Genomic DNA, 27,302 nt, shown 5'->3' with positions numbered 1-27,302 from the left:
GTTTGCCATTTCCTTCTCCAGCTCATTTTATAGATGAGGAAACTGAGGCAAACTGGGTTAAGTGACTTGCCCAGGACCACACAACTAAGTATCTAAGATCAGATTTGAACTCACAAAGGTGAGCCTTTCTCACTCCAAGCCCAGCACTCTATCCACTCTGCCACCTAGCTGCCCTGTATGGAATGATTTGCCCATGTTCAAACAGTAAATGTCTTTGATATGGAAGACTATGCCAAATGAGAAGCTATTGAGAAAATTCAGCATGTTTAACCTGTGAAAGAGAAGACTTGTAGGATAAGAGAGATGGGGCAATTGGAAGTACTTGAACTTCCTAATTATTAAAGCTATCTAAAAGTAGAATAGATTGCTACTAGAGGTAATGGGATCTCTCCTTGGAAATATTCTAATAATAGTTCAGCCACTCACTGTTAAGAGATGTTGTGGAATGGATTTTTGGCTAGGACTGAAGATCTCTGAGGTTCATCCTAGCTTCTGGATGCTTGTGATTGTGCAAAACTCAAGTAGGAAATTTAGGAGCAGGCATATCAAGAGAAACGCTTGAAGCTGAAACATAATTTTTAACAAATGCTGTAAAGTTGTGGGCAGAGCAGGCTGGGTATATCAAAATTCTAAGCTCAAGGTTTTAGATGGTGAGGTTCAATAACAAGCTTCTATAAAAACAAGTGACAGTTAATCAAGCCAGTCCTTCTAGGTGTCCTTGAGATAATGCCTGTTGATGGTTTATTGCTTTTTACAGGCACATCTCCAAATACAGACAGTTCTCATTGACTTTATGTTGACCTCAAAGGTCATCAAAGACATAGTGTGACTATAAAGTAATGAGACCAAATCCAGGAATTTATTCCATCTCATATGGGTCTATTAATTCTTGCATCTATTTATAAACATTTATTCATGCATAAAAATGAAAAGGTTTAGAAAATGGGACAATTTTTAGCTTTATACCAACTCTACTTTCACACAGACACAAATATTGACTCTTTAATAATACACTTATTTCATAGCTTTCCACCTTTTTCCATATCCTCAGATGTATATGTTGCTCCCTTCTCAAAATGAGTATTGAGTTTATTTGTTTTGAGTTCTACAGCAAAAGATGCAGTAGGGAGAGAAAGAAATAACTTCTTGATGTAGTATAATAGAAAAAGTGCTGGAACTGGAGTTGGGAATGATGGGAGTTCAATTCCCAAGTCCTCTATTTCCAGATTTTAGTCTTTTCACCTTATCAAGTTACCCTTTCAATAAAATGGAACTGGTATTCTTGATGTATTAATGAATTGAAGTAAATCAAGGACATACTCGTGTGTGTGTGTGTGTGTGTGTGTGTGTGTGTGTGTGTGTGTGTGTGTGTGTAAATATGTGCATCTTTATTTATACAATGAAGGGAACACAGCATTTTCCACTGAGAATGGTGAAGGGAACTGATGACTCCACTCACAATGTTCAACAGAGGGCCTGTTGGTTACTATGACAATCTCTCACCAGCTCAATATCCCAAGCCAGGAAAGTTCCTCTGAGAACAACCAACCTTGGCTTTGAGTAAGAGTTGTGTAGTTTTCCCTGCTTATCTGAATCAACAATGACTCTCCCCCCAACCTCGATGAAGTTGAGAAAAGCATAAATGGTTTTCAAATAGCCTTCTCTATGGATTCTAGATTTTGCAACCAGACTGAGTCCCTTTGGGTGGATGATAGGTCCTCTACTTTATGTTCTATCTCTTCTCAGTTCTTATTTTCCTTCATATTAGAATCCTAAGAGATAAAAAAATCAAAATCTGTTGACTAAAATATATACCTGTCCCTCCCCCTCCCTGAGTTCAATACTATGCTATAAAACTTGAAGCATGAAAAGAAATTTTGATCTAAATAACACAATATTTTGCACTATGGGTAAAACATGTTTATTTTTGTTTTTTTTCCTTCTAAAGTTGACTATCCCAATGAAACATCATTCCACGAATATTTTTTAAAACAAGTCATTTTATTTCATGCACTATAAAAGTAAGATTCTTTTTTGAAAAGTTATTCATACTATTAATTTTTTATATGCCAGACAGTTCCTCCACCTCCAAACCTAATAATAAAGAAAAATATTTAAGCAAAATTAACTATCAAAGTGACTGCATCTGTGTATACAATATTCAGTATCTGTAGTCCACTATTTGCTGAGAGAAATGGTTTCATTGTTGGTGCCCTACTAGTCAAGACTTTTTTCATTTCATCTGCATTCCAGTCATTTTTAGTGTTTATTTCATCTACATTATTATGACATTATGCATGTTGTTTCCTTGAATATACTTTCTTCATCCTGAATAAACTAATACAAGTCTTTTCACGTTTCTCTTAATTCTAAAGATTAATTTTGTTTAGAATCCTACAGGTCTAAGTTTTCTACAAACAGCAATGATTGTTTTGCCATTGAAGTGATAATTGAAGGACCTAAAAATAACCCTGAATCACCCTGTCCTTGAGTCCTCAAAGACAAAATGATTTCTAGTCAAGTTTTAGTACTAAGTATACATTATAACATTTTTATATTTTTAACAATCAACCCAATTAATAAAAGGGGCAATTCATCTCATTTGAATTCTAAATATTAAAATTCCAATTATCTCAAATTATCACAGATGCTGCTAATATAATACAAATTAATGAGTTTTATGTCTATTTAAGAGTGATTATTGTGTACAAATTTACATTCCTGTGCTATTTGGGAGAAGAGGAAATATATGTGTTATTTTAGTCTATACAACAGACACACCTATAAAAAACACAGATTCATACCAAAGTTAATTTAAATCAATGTCATGCAAATATGGAACATTGTAAAACAGTTGAAAAAAATTTTAATTCATTGTGTTCATGTTTAATATTGTGTAGAGGAATAATTCTCAAATAAACCATTTTTAAAAAATCTTTAGAATGGTGTAGCACAAAGGAGGATACACTCCAGAGAATTGCTGATATCCTTCTATTGAAAATTATTCAATTAACAGATGTTGTACAAAGATTATAATATTTTTCTAATCTAATCAATTAGAAATCATTTATCCCAGTGTGTATGTGCCTATAAAATAGGCAGCCTAGAGACATGAGCTCTTGTCCAGATCTGCCTCTAACTCATTGTGTGACCTTGGGCAAGTCATTTGATCTTTATGGGACTCAATCCTCCAAAGTCTTCTAGACAAAGGAAGCCAGGTTCCATAATTTCAAAAGTTTAAAAAACTGGATAAACCATGTGGCTTTTATTTATTTCCTTCTAACTTGCCCAGATCTCTCAACCTCCAACCTAACCAGAACCATAGGAAGGCAAAGCTAAAAAAAACCCACGTAGGGTGCAATGCTAAAGAAGGCACCATATATGACACTTTTTTAAAAGTCCATGTTTTGGGGGCGGCTAGATGGCATAATGGATCCGGTCTCAGACACTTAATAATTACCTAGCTGTGTGGCCTTGGGCAAGCCACTTAACCCCATTTGCCTTGCAAAAACCTAAAAAAAAGTCCAAGTTTTTAATGCTGGAAAATTCCTCTTTCCTCAGCCCATAGGTATTCTACTTTTGTGTAAATGAAGTCACACGTAGAACAGTGAAAGCTCAAAGCCTCTACCGGACAGTAACATCCATGGGGTATGCTTTCTAAACTTTGCCTAGAGTATACAAATAAATTATCTTTCCCCTCCCACTCCATTAAGAATGAAACCAAGGATTAAGGTTTCTTAATCTTATGACCATAAACACTCACACATATATACACACACGAATATATATTTATTGTTGTTTGGTCATTTTTTAGTTATGTCTGACTTTTCATGATCCCATTTGGGGTTTTCTAGGCAAAGATACTGGAGTGGTTTGCATTTTTCTCTCTCCAGGTCATTTTACAGATGAGGGAACTGAGGCAAAGAAGGTTAAGTAACTTGTCCAGGGTCACACAGACAGTATCTAAGGCCAGATATGAAATCAGGACTCCTGACTCCAGGACTTGCTCTTGTCACAAAGCTACAAAGATAGACCAATAGATAGATAGATAGGTAGGTAGATAGATAGATAGATAGATAGATAGATAGATAGATAGATAGATAGATAGATAGAAAATTATGTTTCGATATAAGTGGTTTAATTTGTAAGTCCTGTATATTTTGGTATACTCACTTTAAAAAATCCAAAAAAGGAATCATAGAATTGCTAAAAGACTCCATAATACAACCAAGGTTAAGAATCCCAGGTCCAGATGATCTATGTCTATGATTCCTTCCAACTCTAGAGTTATGATATTCAGTTTGTAAGGAAAAGCTGTGTTACCATTTATTAAGGAATATTATAAAGAGAATTCTTGTTCATTTTGGGGTTAGACAAGATGGCCTCTGGGGTCACTTCCTACCTTGAGATTCTGTGAAATTTCTAGTACCACAGGCTGTGCAGGGTCATCAGATCTTGAGGAATTAGTCTTCCCTCATACTTATGTCTTCCCAGGCAATGGGAAAATACAGTGGATTAGAGGGAGGTATCTGAGAGCAAAGGATATCTCTCCTTTTTCTTAGGGAATAGGGATGAAATGATGTTGGCATACTCCTGAAGGCAGTGGAGAAAGTGGGTTTATTATTTTAAATAAACAAGGGAGAGCTTTGAAATATCTAAAAAGGTTGCAGTACTGTAGGTTTTTGAGTTGGAATTAATCTTAGGGATCATCTAGGCTGACTCACTTCATTTTACAGAGGAGCAAACTGAGGCTCAGAAAGGTTAAAAGACTGCCACAGGTATTTAGTGCCAGAGTCAGGGCTGATCTTCTGATGCTCCAAATCCAAAATTTTCCATTATGTTGGGTTCTATTAATTAATCCATCTTTCCTCTTCACCTGGTTAATTGCTCAGCACCCAGAGCCTTATCCTTCAAGACACTTAAGAAGTGCTATTTGAATTGGATTGAAGAGCAGTATTAACAGATTCTACTTCCTTTCATTATTTAGACATTTAAACAACTTATGTTTTCAATGAGTAAGTGCCTTAGCTCAGCAGTTCAAGAGTTTTCACATACAAGTGAAAATTAAAATGAGCAAGGGTGAGGAATGTAATTGTCTGGCAACCAACTACATGACTGCCTTATAGGAAAGTTATTTTTAGTTTTAGACCCAGTCATAATGGCCACCAGTATTATATTTGTACTGAAGGAAAAGAAACTTACCAAGCTATCCTATTTGATATAGAAAAATCAGAGAGATAAACTGGAAGATGAGAGCAGGGTAGGAGGAGACAAAGGAAACTCTAATCTCATCAAGAGCATAAAATGTGTAAATTCCAATTTAACTGTTAGTAGAATCGATTTGGAAACAAGAAAAGTTCAGTTTTACTGACTTGATTTCCTATTCAAGAGCTTCCAGGACCAGATGACTGAAAAGAATTTATTTAACAGTTCAAAATTAAAAGGACTTTGGGATTGTATTGATAGCTAATTATGATAATTTGGAATTTAAAAAAACCATTAATACAGCAGATTTCCTCATGATCTCTCCAACTCTACTATACTTCTCTCACTAATTTCAGAGGAGAAAATTCCTAGAACATTTGCAAATGCATTCCCCAAACCCATCAAGTAACTCCATAATTCTTCAAAGAACATCAAAGTATTGAGAAAGGAACCTTGAATGAACAGTAATTCTTCCTGAAATTTGCACGTAACTCTCACCCCCTTTCAGACAGCTTTCCTGGCCCAGAGGCTTTTTTAGTAGCCTACAGATATTAGGTTACTGTGGGGGTTGGGGCAGCCTCAGAGCTAGGAGGGGCTTCTTCCTGTAACTCCTGCTCTGCAGAGGTTTCAGCTTCATGGGGAGATTTCTTTTCTTCCTCCAGATCGGTATCTACAGCTGAGGCTTCCTCGGACTTAAGAGCTTGGTCGCTGGCCTTGGCCGCCTCCAGCAAAGCTGCATCTGTGACCTTTGGTCCCGGTTCTTGCTTGACCGTAGCAACTTCGCTGATCTCGGGATGAACTTGGTCACTATCCGCCGGAGTCTCCTCTGGATGAGCTTCAGCGCCGACAGCGGGAGTCTCCTCTGAGCCGGCTTCGACACTGACCGCCAGGGTCTCCTCTGGACCAGCTCCGACACTGCATGCAGAAGTCTCCTCCAGAGCGGCACCTTCCACATCTGGAATTTCTTCAGCTGTTGTCAAACCAGTCTCCAAAGGAGAAGAATCATTAGGGGATTCTGAACAGCCTTCGGTGGCTTCTGTGGGTTTTACTTCCTCATCTGTTGAGATTCATTTCATTAAAAAAAAAACATACAAAAAGAAAAAAATAGCAACAGGAAAATGAAAGCACGAATCGTCTACTTTTATTATAAATATTTTCAAAGTAATATTTAGAGATTGCTTATGTTTTTCAAAGAAAGAAGGAAAAAACCATTCTGTTAACCATTGCTTTCTGTTACTGAAAATATGATCGTTTTAAATTCTCCAAATATCCACACTGAAAGGGACCTCTGAATTCCTCATTCTCTCTCCTCTGCTTTTTGCACAGGTGGTTCTTGCACCTTGCTCCCTCCCCATGCATTTCATCCATTCCTTTTCTTGCAGTGTACCTAGCTTCCTTCAAAACGTAACCCACCTGCCATCTCCTATGATATTTTTCTGATATCTGTTGATATCATTATTGCTTCTTCCCCTCGAAATTAGTTTGCATAACTTTATACTTAATTTGTGGTAATATTATTATCGACATAGTTTAACACTCCATATAGTAGACTATAAAAATCTTGAACATGGGGACTACTTTTTGTCTTTATACCAAGATTATTTCTACATAATAGGTTAGGTCCCTCGTAGGTGTTTATTAAGAGGAATGGAATGGAAACGAGACCTTCTCATCCTTAGGACTCCATTTTGGTGTGGTTTTGTGGAAAGAACCTTGGACATGAAATTATGAAGAACTAGCTATATAATCCCATGGACAAATCATTTAACTTTCCTGAGCTTCCGTTTCCTCATTTGTAAAATGAGATAGTGCCTACCACAGAGTTGTAGTGGAGCTCAAATGAAATAATATATTTAAAGCATTTTACAAACCTTAAATTGATTTGATTTCATATTCAAGAGCCACTCTGTCCAGGCCCAGATGACTGAAAAGAATTTATTTAACAGTTCAAAATTAAAAGGACTTTGGGGTTGTATTGATAGCCAATTATGATAATTTGGAATTTTAAAAAACCATCAGTACAGCAGATTTCCTCATGATCTCTCCAACCCTACTGTGCTTCTCTCACTCTCTAATCTCAGAGTTTTAGCTTAATTTAGCCAGAAGATTTATCTATATCTTAGCCAGAGGTTTCCAACCTTACTTTTTTTTTTTAAGTTTTTGCAAGGCAATGGGGTTAAGTGGCTTGCCCAAGGCCACACAGCTAGGTAATTATTAAGTGTCTTAGGCCAGATTTGAGCTCAGGTACTTCTGACTCCAGGGCCAGTGCTCTATCCACTGCACCACCTAGCCGCCACCCCCCCCCAACCTTACTTTTAAAAGTTTTTATTAAAACAATAGACAATATATTTTGATTTCCCATTTTAGTGTGAGCTCTGCAGTAGCTCTGCTTCATTTACTAAAGCATTTGGTAAATCCACACAGGGCCAAATAAAATCGCACTATGGGTTGCTTTAGGTTGTGGACTGCATTTTTGACAGTCCTGATCTAAGCTAAGTAAAGCTTAAAGACTTATCTTTTGGGGGCAGCTAGGTGGCGCAGTGGATAGAGAACCGGCCCTGGAGTCAGGAGTACCTCAGTTCAAATCTGACCTCAGACACTTAATAATTACCTATCTGTGTGACCTTGGGCAAACCACTTAACCCTATTGCCTTGCAAAAATAAAAAATAAAAAAAGAATTATCTTTTGAACTTCATTAAAGTTTTTCCCCCTTTTGTCTATTTCTTTTTTCACAACTTGACTAATATGGAAATAGGTTTTACATAATTGCACATATATAACCTATATCAAATTACTTACCATGTTAGGGAGGGAGAAAAATTTAGAATTCAAAATCTTATTTAAAAAAAAACAAAAGACTATTTAATGGAGAATACCATCTGTATCCAGAAAAAGAACTGTGAAGTTTGAACAAAGACCAAGGACTATTAACTTAATTTTGGAAAAAAAATCTGATATCTTATTGTCCCATCTTGCTATCTCTTATACTTTTTATTTCTTCCTTAAGGATATGATTTCTCTCTCATCACATTCACTTTGGATCAGTGTATACCCTGGAAACAATGTAAAAACTGGCAAATTGCCTTCTGTGGGGGGTTGGGGGTAGGAAGTAAGATTAACGGAAAAACTGTAAAACTCAAAAATAAATAAAATCTTTAAAAAATCAATCAATCGATCAAAATAAATAAATAAAATGAAAGAAAAAAGACTATTTAAAATGTCTTTACATGTTAGTGGAAAAAAATAAAATACTGTTTTAAAAAAACTGCACTGTCTTTTTTTTTTAATTTACTTTTAGGTGTTTTTTTTTTTTTGGCAAGGCAATGGGGTTACATGACTTGCCCAAAGCCACACAGCTAGGTAATTATTAAGTGTCTGAGGCCAGATTTGAACCCAGTACTCCTGACTCCAGAGCCAGTGCTCTACCCACTGCGCCACCTAACTACCCATGCACTAAGTCTTTTGAAACCCTCTGTAAAAAACATTAGCTGCTATTATTATTATCTCTTACAAGCACCTAGTAGCTCATTCTATTATGGTACAAAATATAGGGGAGTAAGAAATATCATTCACAGTGACACTCCATGAATGCTTTTCATTCATTCACTTATTTATTCTCTCCTCTCCCTTTTCCAAATAATATCATATATTTGTATGACACTTTACAGTTCTGGAAATATCATCAAGCTGGAATAAAATCTGAAGGAAAACAAAGAAGTTAATATAAGTCACCAATTCCATTATATCTCTCTTTTTCCTTTTTATCATCAATGCTTAGCATAGTCTCTGGCATATAGTAGTCTTTTAATAAAGGCCTATTGATTGAATTAAACAAGTATTAATTAAGCAACTGCTCTCTGTTATGTATTGGGAACTAAGCCAGGGAATGGGTTACAAAGTCAAAAAAAGTTCCTGCCCCCCCAGGAGCAACATTTTACTGGGGTGGGGAACAAGATAGGAAATGAAAAACCAGTAGGAACTGAATATAAACTCTATTATGATGCAATTGGTATTTGCAAAAATAAAAAATGTTGCATTTGTTCTTATGTTGGCAATTTCCCCAAATCTATTAGTTAAAAAGGTGCCATTTAACCCCAGACATCTAAATGACAGTAATCTAGTGAATTCTGGTCAGAAACACAAGCAGAAAAAGGCAGTGTGAGAATGAAAATGTTTCCGTGATAAAACAAAAAAAACCCAGCAACTTTGTTCCTTTATCTCAAACTGCTGAGCTAGATAGATATAAATGTCCAGGATTCCATAGACTGAATGAAGCCAAAACCCTGAAAGCTAATAGATAATACCACCAAACACAAAGGAGTCAAAGTAATTGGTCAGCAAAATAAGTTCATAGTATCATTGCTTCAGAACTAGAAGGATCTTAGAGGTCATCCAGTTCAATCCCCTCATTTTACTGATAAGGAAACTGAGGCCCAGAGAAATAACATGACACATCCAAAGTTAGTAGTAAGTGGCAGAGTTGGGATTCAGACCTAGTATCTAACAGAAAGCATTTTCATTCATCAGATTTTTACCATTCTAAAAATATTTCATTAACTTTTAAATGATCTTTCTTTGTTGAATGAGCAGCCTTTTAATCTCAGATTCTAAATTTCCTCAGGAATGAAAAGCATTGGCAAGCAGTTCAATGCACATGAGTTAAAAACCTAGAATGTTTTGTAGGTAGGTAGATGAAAAGGAAGAAACTTTTTATTTTACCTGGATGTTGCAGCCTCTCTTGTGATTCCCTCATAGTACTTTTCACTTGTATGTTGTTGATACGTTCTTTGTACCGAGTCTGGTCTGATGTGACTGTCCTATAAACCTAAAAGCAAATGTATACCTTTGTTTATTTTCAGAATGAGGATATTGAGTTCTAGTGATATAATTCCCTAAGTTTAATCATTAAAAATGGAATATGTCTTTGGATGGGTTTCTTGCTTGTTAGAAAAGAGAGAATTAGATACCATGAGATATATGTTCTCTTTTTGCTGCAATGCATCCTTTTTTTTAGGTGGTGGTATGGTGGGATGAGATGGGGGAAACTTCTGGGTATGCCTTCCACTGATGCTGATTAACAATTTGTACCTTATGATCTTAAAGAGATTCCTGAGGCACTGAGAAGTAAAATGTTTTGTGGGTAAGGTAGGTCAATGGTAGAACTTGAACCCAGAACTTTCTGACTCCAAGACCAGCTTTCTAGCTTCTGTACCACAATTTTCTCTCTGCAACAAAATAATGAGCAGATCATTTGAATTTGGGAGGACTAACAGGTGCATAGATTTAGAGCTAGAAAGAACCTTAGAGATCATCTCACCCTACTTCATTTTTCAGATGGGAAAATTTAAGGCTCAGACTTGCCAAAGATCATATGAGTAGAAAGTACCAGACTCTGGACTCAAATACAGCTTTCCTAATTCCAAATCCAGTAATTTTTCTAAACTGTTCTCAAAGGAAGAAAATGGAAAATATTCTGAGTGAGATAAAGTGATGGAAATAAGGGAGTGACGATTCAAATTAATAAATCATGTTGAAACTGAAGTATTCAAATATTTTCTGATTCATCTACAGTTCTGACTCACAGATTGTCATCTAGAAAAATTCACATTTACAATGCCTCAAGTAATCAGTTGAATTATTGCTGTCGTACTGTTTAAATGAATCTGTATGGAAAGGATAATTGAAACAATAAGTGCATAGTGATCTTTCAAAATTTCCTTCATTTCATATATGAGCTGCCTTCCTTCCCCTATATTTGTATTAGACTACCATATATGATATTCATCCCAATGCAGTTAGAATTAACATTTGGGATCATGAACATCACAATTTTATAGTCCATAGGAGTGGTTGAACATTGGTCCCTGAACTTTGTAAAGCAAAGATAATTATGATATGAAACTAGTTTTTACCTAATCTCCCCATTGTTTTGCAAATATTGATTATCATCATATATAAATAAATCCCATAATATTGAAACTATAAGAACACTTACATAATATCCACCAGCACTAAAAGTGACACCAACAAAGAGGTAGTATATCAAGTTTGACCCAGTTAATCCAGGAATTCTCTTAGAAGACATCTGTCGAAGGGATGCTGAAAAAAAAAGTTGTTTTATATTACTTCCACCATAATAGACAAGTGAAAATAATTTCATAAAATTAGATTAAGACACATTAAAAAATTCAACTTACTTCTGTATTACTGATTACTTCATTCAAAAATAAGTGCAGATGCTTATATGAAACAAGTTCATTTCAGTATAAACAGATTCTTATTTAAAACAGAAACGAAACCTTTATATAACAAAGCATTTCTAATAAAACTAAAAAAATCAATAGAAAGAGAGGAAGAAACATCAAAGCTCCATCTCACCACTTCCCCTGTAAGAGAAAGAAGCTATAAGAAATAGGGGAAAGCAGATGCCTTTTGAAAACATAGGCTATTTTAATGTTATCTTTTAAATAAATTATGTGATGAACTTCAGTAGTGAGATGATTCAATTGTTTTAGTACTAGTTATCAAAAATGTTGATTTTTTTTCAAAGTCAATCTTACCAATATGAAAAGTCTTATATAAAGTAATAAAATACATCCTCCATTACTTCCATGAATCAGTGAAATAAGAATGTTGTTAAGAAAAGCAGATTTTTTTTGGAAGGCTAAGTGACATTAGAAGTCATAAAGTCCATCTTCACCATTTCATTGATGATGAAACTGAGACTGAGATATTATAGACACATAGAATTATATAGGAATAATGAACCTTAGAAAAATCAAAAAAAGGCTAACTTCTCTATTTTATAAAAGAGGAAACTATAATCCAGATTTGATAAGGAATTTGCACAGGAACACATAGCTTGTTAATGATGGAAATGAACCTAGAATCATCTAATTCCCAATCTGATGCTATCTTTCTTCGATATTTAAAAATATATAGTCATATGTTAAAAATGTTATATATAAATATATATGAATTTATAGAAATGTATATATGTAATAAAAACAGTTGCTTCCAACAAAAACATTCTAATGATTAAAATTGAAAAATGAGATCACATGCAAACCATAAACTCCAAATTATTTACTACTTACAATTTAAAAAGAAAGCATTTTATATCTTTTGTTTCACCCATATTTCCCATTATATCCCTCCCTTAGCTTCTCCCAATAAGCCATTCCTTTAAAAATAAAAATAAAAAAGATGAAGAAAAAAATTCAGCTAAACCAACCAAAATATGGGGGGGGGGGAATTTGACATTATTTACCAAAAAAATCCCCAAACTGGCATTATATACAATAATATTATATGCATGGAATCACCTCTGCAAAAAACTGGGGAAAGGTTTCTTCTTATACCTCTCCTCTGGGGAAAACTTAGTCATTACAATTTCTCAGTATTCATATTGTCATTGCTTTTCTTTCCACTTATATTTGCTCTTCATTCTTGAAAAAGTCCATGACATCAGAGAGGTAATTCATGACAAGCACATGAATTGGATTTGAGTGAGGGGGTGCTGTGCTAAGTTACCAGTCTCACTTTTTCCTCCAGTCATCTGGGTCCAGTGACCAAATATGAATCAGGATGACTGGAGAGGGACCTGGATGCACGGCAATCAGGGTTAAGTGACTTGCCCAAGGTCACACAGTTGGTAAGGTCAAGTGTCTGGACTCAAATTCCCATCCCCCAACTTCAAGGTCAGTGCTCCATCCACTGCACCACTTAGGTGCCCCTCTACTTATACTATGATATCCTTCTATATACTGTTTACCTGGCTCAGTTTATTTCACTTTGAATCCATTCTATATATATATATATATATATATATATATATATATATATATATGTATATATATATATATATATACTATATATATATATATATATATATATATGTATGTATCTTTTTGTACTTACCTGAATTCATTATATTCCTAAGTTCTTATAGCTGGCATTTTATAGTGCTTGAAGGTTTGAAAAGAAACTTCCAAATATTATCTCTCTTTATTCTTACAAAAACTCTAAGAAGAGGTTGCTATAATTATCTCCATTTTATAGAAGAGAAAATGAAGTATAAAGAGGTTAAGTGACTTGTCCAAGGTCAAACAGCTAGTAAAAATGTTTCAGATCTTCCTGATTCTAGATCTAGCACTCTTTCTCTTTCTATTGTACTAATTATTTATTAGTTATATATAATTCTAGTAGCTAATTATTGAGTAGAATAGAAAATAATCTTTGTTGACGTTATAAATTTTTATATTTATGTTTCCTGTTAGCATGATTTCAACTTCGGTATTTTTAGATTCACTTGTATAATAAATATTGTTCTACATTAATTTTGATTCTATTTGTATCTTTACTTTTTTACAGCTTGGTGATGAGCACTTCCCTGAAGGCAGAAAGTCCTTGGTTCTAAATCTTACCTCAGACAGTGTGTGACCCTGGTCAAATCACATAATCTCTGTCCACTTCAGTTTCCTCCAACTATTATTGGAGATAATAATATCATTTACTTCATAGAACTGCTGTGAGAATCAATAAGATAACATTTACGAATTGCTTAGCATAAGGCCTGATACATAAAAGATGCTTGAATATTTGTTCTCTTTTTCTTCTTCCATATGTGTTTATGAACAACAGAATGTGGGGGTTTTAAATCCACAAATTTGTCCCTTTGATTACTTTTACTTAGACTACTTCAATACAAATCTTTCCACAAATTATTTTCACTCTCTTCTCTATCTCCATTCCCAATTATTAAACTTTTTCCTAGCTTTGCAATTTTAATTCATTTTTACTCCTTTTTTATTTCTTTAATTGTTTATTTCTTGCTCTCTTTTCCCCTTACTACCCCTCACCTCAGTTTAGGATCAGTTCAAATTCTTTGATACACACACACATACACACACACACAACACACACACACACACACAAACACACAAATACATTTATAATCTAACCCTCCTGCTGGCCCCATTGAACAAAAAAAAATTTCTCATCCAAACCTGCACAGTTCAGCAAAAAAAAAAAAAATCTCACATTGGCCAAATCTCTATGAATTTAAAATTCATCACTTTTCCAGCAAGAGGTAAGCATCATGTTTTTACACTGAAAAGTACACTACTAGGGTAAATAGGCAGTTTTCAAGAAATTCAAGCTATCAACTGTCATTTAAAAAAATGTTTCAATCACTAAAAATGTAATTAGAGAAATACAAATTAAAGCAATTCTGAGTTTCTACTCATATTCATCAATCAGATTGGCAAACCTGACAAAAAAGGAACAATGACAAATATGGGAAGGATACAATAATACATTCTGGAAAGCAATTTAGAACTCTGGTCCTAACAATACCAATACTAGGACAATATACAGAAGAAACCATAAAAAATGGGAAAAGTCCTACATGTTCCAAAATATTCATAGCAACTCTTTGTGTAGTGGCAAAGAATTGGAAATTGAGGAGATGCTCATCAATTGGGAAATGGCTGAACAAATTATGAATGTTATAGAGTACTATTGTTCTATAAGAAACTGTGAATGGTCGAACTCTAGAGAAGCATGGAATGAATTACAGGAACTGAAGTTGAGCTAAGGGAGCAGAACCAAGAGAACATTATACTCATTAATAACCTTGTGAGTTGATCATCTTTGATGGATGCAACTACTCTCAGCAGCTCAGAAAACTAGGACAACCCTGCTGTCCACATCCAGAGGAAGAAAAACAAAACAAAACAAAACAAAACAAAGAAAAACTTACAGAATCTGAATGAACTCTACATTTACTTTTTTAAAATTTCTCTTATGTTTTACTTTCCTATCTCAAGGTTTTCTTTCCTCTTCTCTTAGTTCTAATTTCTCATGCAGAAATGACTAATCTATAAACATGTTAAATACAAATATATATGTGTAATGTTCACCAAACTTTTCACCATTGAGGGGAGGGAAAAGAGAGGGTGGAAGGAAGTTATGTATCTTATAAATATGCATATACATGGATGAATGTGTTGAAAAACTTTCAGAACATGTAATTGAAAAATAAAATAAAATATCAATTGGGGAAAAAGTACTATGCCCCCAAAGTCACTAAAATGTATGTTCACTTTGACCTAGAAATACCACTATTAAATTTATATACCAAATGAATCAAAAAAGAAGAAAAGGACATATATGTTTAAAAGTAGTTTTAGAACTTCTCTTGCATTTACAAAGGAACACTAAGGGAGTATCCATAAATGGGGAAATAATTGACCAAATTATGACATATAGAAATGGAAGGTTGTTGCTCCATAAGAAATTATAAAAGGGATAGTTTCTTTTTTTTTTTTTTTTTTAAGTTTTTTGCAAGGGAATGGGGTTAAGTGGTTTGCCCGAGGCCACACAGCTAGGTAATTATTAAGTGTCTGAGGCCACATTTGAACTCAGGTACTCCTGACTCCGGGGTCGGTGCTCCTAGATGCTCCACCTAGCTGCCCACAGAAAAGGATAGTTTCAAAGACACTTGGGGAGACACCAAGTGAGCAGAACAAGGGAGACTATTAACATAATAACAAAAATATTGCAAAAAAAATCTTTGAAAGGTTTAAGAGTTCTGACCCTTGCAATAATTAACTACATTTTCAGCAGACTGGTGATGAAGCAAGCTATCCACTTCTAACAGACAGATAATGGACTCAGGGTACAGAATGGGACATACTTTTTTAGATATGACCAGTATGGAGATTTGTTCTGTTTGATTAAGGATATTTGTTTTTCTTTCTGTTTTGTTTTCTTCCTTCCTTCCTTCCTTCCTTCCTTCCTTCCTTCCTTCCTTCCTTCCTTCCTTCCTTCCTTCCTTCCTTCCTTCCTCTCTCTCTCTCTCTCTCTCTCTCTCTCTCTCTCTCTCTCTCTCTCTCTCTTTCTTTTCCGATTTTTCTTTGTGGTATTTATTATTTATCTTCCTTTTCAACTTATTCTGAAATATTATTTTCTGATTTGTGACCTATACCATTTTTATTCATTTTAAAATTTCTTTGGGTTTATCATCCACTTAATAGCTTCTGAAGTAACCAGTTTGAGCTTCATCCTAATTTCTATGTCATTGCCTTTAATTGATCTTGTTCATGACCCTTCCCCCCACCTTGTTATTCCTCAGCCACTGAAAGATCAATCTGTAAGGGAAATATTATGAATAGAAACAGTTCCCCATAGAAGAAATTACCATGTTCTAAATTGTGTAGATTAAATCTACCTCCTCTGCTCCTGTTTCCATTGACTATACTATCTCATTTCTGTGTCCATCCTGACCCTCAAAGCTTCTGGCACCAACTGACCCTTGGTGCTCACATACTCTCTTTTATGGGACAGTAAATTGGAGGCACCCTCAAAAAGAAGGGCATCTCCACCCAGATTAAAACCACCTTGAGGTCACTATCTCTCATTACAGGTAAATGCATCTTTGTCCATGAGAATCTTCCTCCCTCCCTTTTGTTTGGGATTTCTCTATCCCCTTTCATTTCCTAGTTTTAATGCTTCCCTTTTTCTATGTTCCTATTGTCTTACAAACCTTTTAGTTGAAGGATTATAGGAATTGTCACCACTTCCCACTTCATCCAGAGACTTGATAAAAGTATATTCTCCTCTGTCTTGTCTCTTCTTCCCATTTATGAATCTTCCCTCTCTGCAATTTTATCCCAAAAAATACATTAATTCTCCTTTAGGTGAATTACAGGGTTTATTCCATTACCCTTCAGTTCTATTCCTTCATCCTCACCTATTGTTTCTTTAAAAATCAGCTCATAGGGACAGCCAGGTGGCACAGTGGATAGAGAGAACACTAGCCCTGAGTCAGTAGGACCTGAGTTCAAATCCAGCCTCAAACACTTAATAATTACCTAGCTGTATGACTTTGGGTATGTCACTTAATCCCACTGGCTTGCAAAAACCCAAAAATAAATAAATAATCAGTGTGGATCTATGTCACCTTTACCTTTTTTAACTTATTGATGACTTTTTTAGCTATTGTTTTATCCCATGGATCAATGTTTTCTTTTTAAAAAAAAAAACCTCTAAACATACAATTTACTTGATTATTATTTCCTTGCTAATTGTATTTATTTACCATTTATGTATTTCTGTTGTTTTGCAAGTCAAATATTATGCTCATATCTATGTTCTGTTTTTAATTTTTTTTAATTTGAGGCAATTAGGGTTAAGTGACTTGCTGGTCACAACTAGTGTCTAAGATCACATTTGAACTCGACTCCTCCTGATTCCATGGCCATTATTCTATCCATTGCACCTCCTAATTCCTCTATGCTTTGTTTTTTTTTATTTTGGGTTTTTTTTTTCAAGAATTCTTTTGAAGGAATGACTCTTTTTGTTGAAGTTCCTCTTTTTTTCAATGATAATGAGGCCTACATTTGCTGGGCATGTCATTTGGAATTATAGATTGAGTACCTTTGTTTTTTGGACTATAGTAAAATTTCATTCCTTTCTGAATTTCTGGAGATGAGGTACAGAATAATCTTGTATTATTCAAATTTCCTTTCCTTTATTTTTAAAAGTCTTTCTCTTGACTGCTTGCTGAATTTATTTGTCATTTGAATACATGTACCTTGAAGTTTGAAGTACGGGTTATTATTTTCTGTAGACAATCTATTTTTTCAGTAGTACTTTGTTTTCTATATTCAAAAGTTATAGCCTTTACATATGGTTGGAAAAATTAATTTATTATTTAAAAAAGTTATAAACAGTTGTCTTGTACTATTTCTTGAATGATGGTGTTCAGTGTTTTTTATTTGTCATGTTGTTCTAAGAGACAAGACCCTACATAACCTGCCTCTGAGGTCAATGATTTTGGATTATACAGAAATCACATATTCTTTTAATGTTATTGTCTTTTGATTATCTTCTGTCAGATTTTTCTCCTATTAATTATTTTTGCATCCCAAATCTGTTAAACTCTTACTTTTTTTTTTTGGAGAAACTCTCTACCACAGATTCAATTTTTTTCCTGTTCCTAATGAGTTTTTTTATTTCCATATTTATACCTATAAATTCTGATATGTATATATGTGTGTGTATATATATCAGTTTTAATTTCTTATAATATAAACTTAATTCCTCTTTTGAGGAAATTCTAAAATTTCTTATTGTTACATGCTCTTTTGGAATTCACGGTTTTATATTTTATCAGATGGTCCCCTTTCCTTTGTCTTGTAGTATTTGTTAAAGCAACATTGTAATCTCTCTCTCTCTCTCTCTCTCTCTCTCTCTCTCTCTCTCTCTGTGCATGTGTGTGTGTGTTATTGAAAAGAGTTTTATTAATAATGGCATTAGTAACAAATATTTGCTTTAATTCTTTTAGTTCATAATCTCTTTAAGGATGTGGTACTTATCTTTCCTTCTAGGTTTAGAATATTTTCCCCTGATTTATTTGTACTTTTGAGATATTGCTCAGTTTTCCCTCTAGAAAACATTGTTTCAACATTTTTTTCCTTCCTTTATCTTTCCCCATCATTCACTTTATGATTTGCTCTCCCCTTCTCCCCTTTACTAGAGGATATACCCCTAGGGCTGGATTGCAAAGCTGTCTCAGTCTTTTCTCATTGTGAAGATTTGATAATGTTCACTGGGCTGGATCCTTGCCATTATCAGGGCCTAGAGGGACAGACTCATCTGTAAAATGAATTCATTGGGTTAAGTAGCCTCCAAAGTCCCTTTTAACTCTGGGTTCAAATGACTAACAAGCTGGGTTTCAGTTCTTATATCTGCTGGTCTGTGGCCAGTATTTATTCTAGCCCCTGCTCCAGCTCCTCTTTTGGCTCTTCTTCCCTTCCTTCTGTGGACTGTATCAGTGGATGCACCTTTTTAGCGGTCCAAAAGGGAAGATGCTGAAAGTATCTGCAGCCTTAGGGGTTTGCTAACCTTGGGGCCCACAAGATCCGGTTCTGATGGCTTCCTCAATTCCTCTTCATGTGATTGGTCAGAATCAACATCTGCAGCTTGTTACTAGTAGAGGGTAGCAGTGACTGAAATGTATAGACAAAGTCTATGAAACAAGAAGAGATCCCATTACCTGTACCCCAGATGTAAGTCTTGGGGTAGGTTTGCATGGGCCCTGCCAGGAGTGCAGGCCAGGTAGGAAAGGGTTCAGAGGATTAATTCTCTCCAGTTAATTCCTTATTTGGGTACTACCTTTAAAAAAAAACAAGCTCTTGAATTCAACTGTAATTGCTATACATTTGGGACATAATCCCTTTTGATAGAGTTTTTGAGTTAATGGAATCTGGGAAAAGTGTTTAGTTAGCTGTCTTACTGATTTGTAATTTGGTTTTTAAAATATTTACATCCACTTTGAACAAAAAATCTTGTTACTATGCATATCCTTTTGATTCAGCAATACCACAATTAGGTCTGTATCTCAAAAATATCATAAAAAAGATTTTTAAAAATCCCTATGTACAAGTATATTCATAGCAGCCCTTTTTGTGGTGGCAACAAATTGGAAATCCGGGGTTGTCCATCAATTGAGGAATGGCTGAACAAGTTGTGGCAAATAAATATAATGAAAGATCATTGCTCTATAAGAAACAATGAACAAGTGGATTTCAGAAAAAAACTGGAAAGATTTACATGAACTGATGCTGAGTGAAGTGAGTAGAACCAGGAGAACATTGTATATTGTGCAATAATCAACTTTGATCAACTATGATATACAACTTTTCTCAGCAATACAGCAAAGACTATTCTAGAAGACTTGTGATGGAAAATGCCATCCATGTTCCAAGAAAGTATGAAGCTTCAATGCAGATCAAAACATACTATCTTTACCTTTTTAATTTTTTTTTTGCTTTCTATATCAAATTACTTGCTATTCTAGGGTGGGGGAGGGAAGAAAGGGAAGAAGAAACTTTACAAAAACGAATGTTGAAAATTATCTCTACATATGATAGTAAAAATAAATAAGTGGGGAAAAAAATCTTTGCCTTATATTTCTCTGATCTTTTCCACTTTGCATTTTTTTCAGATTTTGTTGCTTTTAGGATTATTTTTATCCCTATTTACAATTATAGTCATTATGTATTCTATTGGTCTGCTTTAAAGGTATAAAGATTTGACTAGAGACTGAACACTGGTCAGGCTGTATGTGATCAAAACCTGATCCTTCCAGGGACCCCTTCCCAAGGCTTCAGGGATGCTCATAAATAAAAGTGCCTCAAATAAATATCCTCCCATTATCTCTTTTCACAGACTTGTTCTCTTTTCTTTGCACTGTTTTCTTTTGAATAACAATTCTTGGAATGATAAGAAGAACAAAACTGTAGTTAATAAAAACCTTTACTATAGATGGAAAGGGTCCTGCTTTATGTTTTAGGTTTATTTATATGAATATTCAATACCATGAACATTAATTTCTATGATATGTCAGGTGCTGGGGAGTTATAAAATTTAAATTTTAACAATCTTTGCACCCAAGGAACTTATGATTTCTTGAGGGTGGAGAGGGTGTGGGAGCACAATTTATCTGTAAATAAACTACCAACTGAGGAAGTTAGGGAAAATCTTTTGTAGAAGGTAGTCTGAGTTTAACCTTGGAGGGAAGAGGGGATCAAAGAGTTGGGTGAGGAGGGAGTGCTGACAGCTTGTATAGAGGCTCTGAAACATTGATGGAATATCTTCTCGGTGAGTTCAAAAATTTACTCCAATATTTACATATTCCTCATTTCCTCAGGCACAGATATGATCATTGATTAGCTTTTATGAATGAAAGGACTTGTACTAAGAAATTAAAGGGGAAAAAAAACAACCAACAAAAAGAAATTAAAGGGAAATAAGTTCTCATAGTGAGAGAAGCTAAGCTGTTTAGTTAGGTTGCTTAATAACATATCTCCAAATAAATGAAACAAATTGTTTAATTAATTTAGCTAATAAGCTCTTTCCTTAATTTTAAATTAATAAATTTTACTTTTTAATTTCCTTAATTTAAAAAATGATGACCTACAATCTAACCTGAGATATCAGTCAACAATAATCTCTTTAATGCAATGTTACCCAGAGCTGTATAGACTTAAAACAGGTGCTTGACTATAGAAGACAACCTGAGAGTTTTGTTGCTTCTGGGGGGTGATCATTTGTTACTAGAAGTTGGGAGAACATGTTTGAAACAAACATCTTATAAAAAATGTTATTCAAAATCCATCCCCAAATTCTGTATTTATCTGTATTAGGTTCTCTGTCCATCTGAGTCACTCTCTGTTTCTGTGTGTGTGTGTGTCTCTCTCTCTCCCCATCTCTTTGTTTTTCTCTGTCTCTCTCACACATTGTCTCTGTTGCCTTTATCTCTCTGACTCTGTCTCTCTGCTTGTCTCTGATTCTGTCTCTATCACACAATCTCTTTGTGTCTGTTTCTGTCCCTCTCTCTGTGTCTCTATCTCTGACTGTCTGTCTCTGACTCTGTCTTTATCACACACACACACACACACACACACACACACACACACACACACACACACGCGCACGCGCTCTCTGTTTTTCTCTCTCTCTGTGCCTCTAACTGTCTTTCTTAGTGTCTGTTTCTCTCTCACACACAATCTGTCTCTGTCTCTTACTCTGTCTCTCACATACACACTTTCTGTGTCTTTCTGTCTGTTCTGTCTTTGTTTTTCTCTTGGTTTCTCTCTCTCTCTCTCTCTCTCTCTCTCTCTCTCTCTCTCTCTCATCTCTCTCTGTCTCAATCTCTTTCTCTCTGGTTTGTGAAGGTGTGTCTCCCTCTTTGTCTTTCCTTGATTTATCCCCTTTTGCCTCTCTTCCTTTGACTCTCCCCTTTCTCCCCTTTCTCTTTCCCTTCTTTCCCTTTCTCTTGTCGAGGTCAGAACTGTTTCCTAAATATCTTGGTACCTTTAGGTGCCTGGCAGATGCATAATGAATGTTTTTTTGAATAAAGAAGTAAACAGACAAAGAGCATACAAGGCTCCACTCAGATCTCTTCCAACTTACTAGCTCTTCCTCCCTCACAACAGAATTGTGGAATTCTAAAGAACAACTTCCTTAACCCTGGCCTTGAGGCAAGGCAGCGAATGCTCTGATCATATGTGACATATAGAAAGCAACAAGCCCCTGCCAAAAAGCACTGTTTATTCAACAGCTGTGGTTGGCTTTGCCCAACTCATCACCACCACCATCATCACTGGCCTTTACATAGATTATTAATGTTTAAGAAATAGTAGTCAGAATTGAAACCCAGTCCTCCTACTCCAAATCCATCATTCTTTCCATGAAGGTTGGGACAGGGATTCCTTTTAACAAAGCCTGTAGAATAGATTTTTAAGCAACAAGATGTTTGAGGTTGCCTTGTCCAATTCCCTCATTTTACAAATAACAGAATTGTAACTCTGTTTAAATTCAATCCTATTTAAAAAAACAGACATCTTATTGTCTGATCTTGTTATCTCTTATACTTTTTGTTTCTTCCTTAAGGATATGATTTCTCTCTCATCACACTCAATTTGGATCAATGTACAACATGGAAACAAAGTAAAGACTGACAAATTGCTTTCATGGGAGGTGGGGTGGGAGGAAGGAAGTAAGATGGGGAAAAATTATAAAACTCAAAATAAATAAAATCTTTAATAAAAAAGAAAAAAATTCAATCCTATTTGATTAAAGATTGTCTGTACTGAGAAGATTCCCTGACCCCAGTAACTATCCAAGAATGCTGGTGATGGTTACTAAGTATTTTGAGTTCTCCCAGGTCCTGGATCCATCCAAAGCATTCTTATTTTGGATTACCACACCTAGGACTTGGGATAGGTCCACCCTATTTTGTTGATTGGATTTGTATTTTGGGTTTCTTTGTGTTTTGACTTCACCCAAATTTTACTGAATATTTATAGTTGCTCAATCTCAATCTACTTTGTTTCAAGCTTCCATACTGACAAAATTGCTTACTACTTTCACGGGGTCCTTGAGTGGGCACCCTTGTCTAAATTCTATATAACTTCCAAAGCCTGGATAAGGGAGGGAGCCTCACATTCTTTCCAACTCTCTATCCTTTACCAAATGATCTAATAAATATTTTTCCAAACCTATTTCAGATTTTGGGGTCTGTTGTAGTGAACAACAAACTGAAGTTGAAAGAGGAGAAACTTGCCCAAGACTACATATTTAGCCAATGACAGAAATTCAAATCACGGTCCTCTGGTCAAACCTAAGGCATCAGAGTCCTTACCAAAGCAGCATAACTGACCAAAAATGGCTTCTAATTAATGGTCCGATTAAGGCAACTATTCTGTAATTGTAGTTATATGAATATAATAACAGCTGGCATTTATATAGCCCTTTTAAATTTTTTATATTTCTACAGCACACTAGTTTATTTAGGCTTCAAAAGGACTCTACTACAATCCTTATTAGCTCCCATTCTACAAGTATAGAAAGTATCCAATTTTCTGAGCTTCTTGAATGACTTGATGATCGTGTATCAGAAGCAGGACTCAGTCACCTATGTCTCCAGGTTCATCCTCATGCCAGTACAAAGCAGTGGTCAACTTGGGCCAGTTACATGAAGGACCCCCGTCCTCACCCCAAATGAATCCAGTGATCTCTGACATCCTTGAACCCCGCACTTAACCTCTTTGTACCTCTGAATTCTCCCCTATAAAATGAAGATTATTAAAGCCTCGCTGGGCTCTAAATCTGTATACTATGATCTATAGAAGACTAGAGAATTCAGAGCCCATGAGCTGAGGCAAATCGTGGGCCTAAGTGAAGGAGGGGAACTGGAATCTGTCTTTACTTCTGACCAGCTCCAATTTTTCAGCGCCACTTGCCTGTGCTAGAGTGGGGCGTCCCCAAACTCTAGGGAACCTGTCTCCCCCTTTCTCCTGGCCAGATGCGTTCTCCAGATCCGTCGGTAAAAGTGCCTGGGAGAGACTGCCCAGAATGCACGGGATCCTGCACCCTGAGTCTACGGGCCATCCACCTCCACCTCTCCAGCTGCCGGTCCGACGGCTCCCAGCATCCCGGCTAGTCGAGGCTCCCCGCACTCTGGGGGCCCGCTCCGCGCGCACTCACCCTGCTTCCAGAGCACTGGGGGGCTGGAAGGAGGGGTCCTCAGGGGTAAAGCCAGAGTCTTCCCAACAGCCCTGCAGAGATACATGGTACCGGTCCCAAGAAGCTCAATCTCACAGTGCGGAGCAGCGCCCGGGGAACCACCCAAGCCCAGGGGCTGCCCGGTCCCGCCCCCAGGAGGAGCCCAGGCTCCCCGCCGCCGGCGGTCCAGCCCCCTTTTGGGTTCAGTGGACTTAGAGTGAGAAACCCGCCAGGTGGATGCTCTGCGCTTCCAAGGGCCCATGGCGGGGCTGGTTCCAGAGCCAATTAAAAAGCCATGCCGTTGGCACGCTGTCTATTTGAGTTAATTCTGGGCACTTTCTAGCCTTTTCAGAGTAGGTTTAGGCAGGTTTCAGAATGTCAGACTATGACAGCATCCAAGAGAAGAGATAGGAAAATGGTCTATCACTTGTCACATATAATTTAAATCCTCCACATCTAAAAAAAATCTCAGAGGGACACCAGAGTCTTAACCTGAGGGACTTGGTAGACCCAGATCAACTGCAGATGATTACAGGGAACATTCTACTTTGATCTACTCAAAGCTTCCGTTCCAGGTTAGTGGCAGCTTAGCATAGTGGATAGAGAACTGGCCTCATGACTTGGAAAATTTGTCCCACTTCCAACACCTTTGTGATCCTGTTCAAAGTCACTAACATTTTCAGTGATCGGAAAATCAGAAGATGAAGCAGGCACTTAATTGCCTTTGTAGAGGGAGTTCAAATATTCATGAAGTCATAGATTGGGAGACAGGGGCACTATGTTAGGTGCTGATATGGAATCAGTATTTACCCTCTAAGACATTTCATTCATCTACACGATTAAAATTCCAGTGTCTCTAAGAGAGGAAAATATTGCTCTGGACAAGTCAAACAAATATTCCCTTGAATAGGAAGTTAGACTGTTGGCATTGCTTCTAGCATCCTTCTATGTTGTCTTGAATGATTTCAATATAGTTTGAGCATAACAGACATGATCATTTAAACCTTAGAGGCAGAGTAGTGTAGTAGATAGAGCATTAGATTGAAGAAGATGTGGGTCAAACTCCTGCTGTCACACTATCTGTGTCACCCTGGATAAACAACTTAAGTTGCCCTGCCTTCATTTCCTCATTCATAAAAAGAGGATTACAACCCTCTAAGATCCCCTCCAGTCTTAAATTTATTATGTTATGATTGAATTATTTTAAGTTTCAATAAATATGACAATTTATTCCTTTCATGATTTCTGCTTATGCTTGCAATACAGTTTGAGTAAATATGATAATTTAAGACTTTAGTGATTTTCAAAGCATTTGAGTAAATAAGGTAATATATGCCTTCAGTGATTTTGGCATAGTCTGAATAAATACGGTAATTTATGCCTGCAAAGATTTTGATATGGTTTAGGTATAGGAAATAGGGTATCTCTGTTTTCAATGATTTCAACATAGTGATTAAATATAGTGATTTATCCCTTCAGTAATTTTGGCATAGCTGAATATTGTAAATAACAATAGCACATAAATAAAAGAGAAATTTAACCTTTCAATGATCTCAGCATAATTTGAGTAAATAGAGTCATTTATGCTGGCTTTGAGTAAATAATTACCATAATTTATGCTTTCAATGATTTCAGTCTACTTTAGAGATAGTAAATATAGCAATTTATGCTTACTTTGGCATGACATTCTAAATCACTAGATTTTAAACTACTTGAAGACAGTGACTACCTTAAGCATCTTTGTTTTTCTCATGGCATCTAGCACAGTATCATATATATATATATATATATATATAATATTCAATTTAATATTTTTGAATGAATGAAAATCTTTAATTTCTGAACTTAATTCTAATATTCTCAAATATTAGAATTATCTAATAGATGTGTCTATTAGATCCACAGCCTAATATAAGACCCTGGTCAGAATTAGCCTGGTTTTTTTTTTAGGTTTTTTTTTTTTTGCAAGGCAAACGGGGTTAAGTGGCTTGCCCAAGGCCACACAGCTAGGTAATTATTTTAGTGTCTGAGACTGGATTTGAACCCAGGTACTCCTGACTCCAGGGCCAGTGCTTTATCCACTGGGCCACCTAGAGGCCCCAAGAATTAGCTTTTTAAACATTCTTGAAAACAGAAAGTTTTTTTAGTTTTTGCAAGGCAATGGGGTTAAGTGGCTTGCCCAGGGCCACACAGCTAGGTAATTATTAAATGTCTGAGGTCGGATTTGAACTCTGGCACTCTTGACTTCAAGGCTGGTGCTCTATCCACTGCACCCACCTAGCCACCCCCAAATAACAAATTCTTGTCCCACAAAATCTTTACATTTCTCAAACATAACTTTATTATAATCATTTACTAATAAATATCAGTTCTGTTCTACTGACCCCTCTTTCTATTTCTTTTTTTAATTTTTTTATTTTTAAACAAATACAAGAATTAAAAAAAAACATTGTGTGTGCAGCAAAACATGAGAGGATTCTTAATATAAAGCAAAAATTTCCAGATGGCAAAAGAGCTTGGAATACAACTGAGAATCAACTACCTAGAAAAACTGAACATTCTCTTCCAGGGGGAAAAGATGGACTTTTAATGAAACGGGGAAATTTCAAATGTTCCTGTTGAAATGACCAGAGGTGAACAGAAAGTCTGATCTTCAAGGAAAGGACTCAGGTGAAGCATAGAGAAAGTAGATGAGAAGAGTAAATTATGAAGGATTTAATGATGATGAACTGCATATATTCCTGCATGGGAAGATGGTCCTGATAATACCTATATGAACCTTCTCATTTATTAGAGCAGTTAGGAGGAGCATATGTAGACAAGGCACAGTGGGGAGCTGAATTTGAAGGTATAATATATTTTTAAAATGGAGTCAGTGGGTGAAAGGGAAATGTACTGGGAATAAGAGAAAGGAGAGGAAGAATAGGCTAATTTATTTCATGTAAGAGAGTTTTTGCAATGGTATGGAAGGGGGGAAGGTGAGGGGGACTGAGGGAGCCTTCATTCTCATCAGAACTGG

At 35.8% G+C, this 27,302-nt stretch overlaps 1 protein-coding gene and 1 long non-coding RNA gene across 2 annotated transcripts in view; one reads left to right on the top strand and one right to left on the bottom strand.

Moving 5' to 3' along the window:
* LOC141517862 (uncharacterized) overlaps positions 1-8,449 on the top strand; it is a 102,359-nt gene extending 93,910 nt beyond the window's left edge. The window contains exon 3 of the long non-coding RNA XR_012477018.1: positions 5,868-8,449. This is a non-coding gene — a long non-coding RNA (uncharacterized LOC141517862). The remainder of the gene's footprint in view (positions 1-5,867) is intronic.
* Positions 1,868-24,363, bottom strand: MGARP (mitochondria localized glutamic acid rich protein). The gene is made up of 4 exons (XM_074229279.1): positions 24,266-24,363; positions 11,202-11,305; positions 9,926-10,031; positions 1,868-6,262 (listed from the first exon to the last, which is right to left on the bottom strand). The coding sequence occupies exons 1-4, from the start codon at positions 24,348-24,350 to the stop codon at positions 5,757-5,759; spliced, it is 801 nt and encodes a 266-aa protein (XP_074085380.1). The 5' UTR covers positions 24,351-24,363; the 3' UTR covers positions 1,868-5,756.
* Positions 24,364-27,302: the final 2,939 nt, after the last annotated feature.

This window comes from Macrotis lagotis, chromosome 3 (assembly GCF_037893015.1).
Source record: "Macrotis lagotis isolate mMagLag1 chromosome 3, bilby.v1.9.chrom.fasta, whole genome shotgun sequence".
Taxonomy (NCBI): Eukaryota; Metazoa; Chordata; class Mammalia; order Peramelemorphia; family Peramelidae; genus Macrotis; species Macrotis lagotis.
Note: the sequence above shows the minus strand (reverse complement) of the source record. Positions and strands in the feature narration are given on the sequence as shown.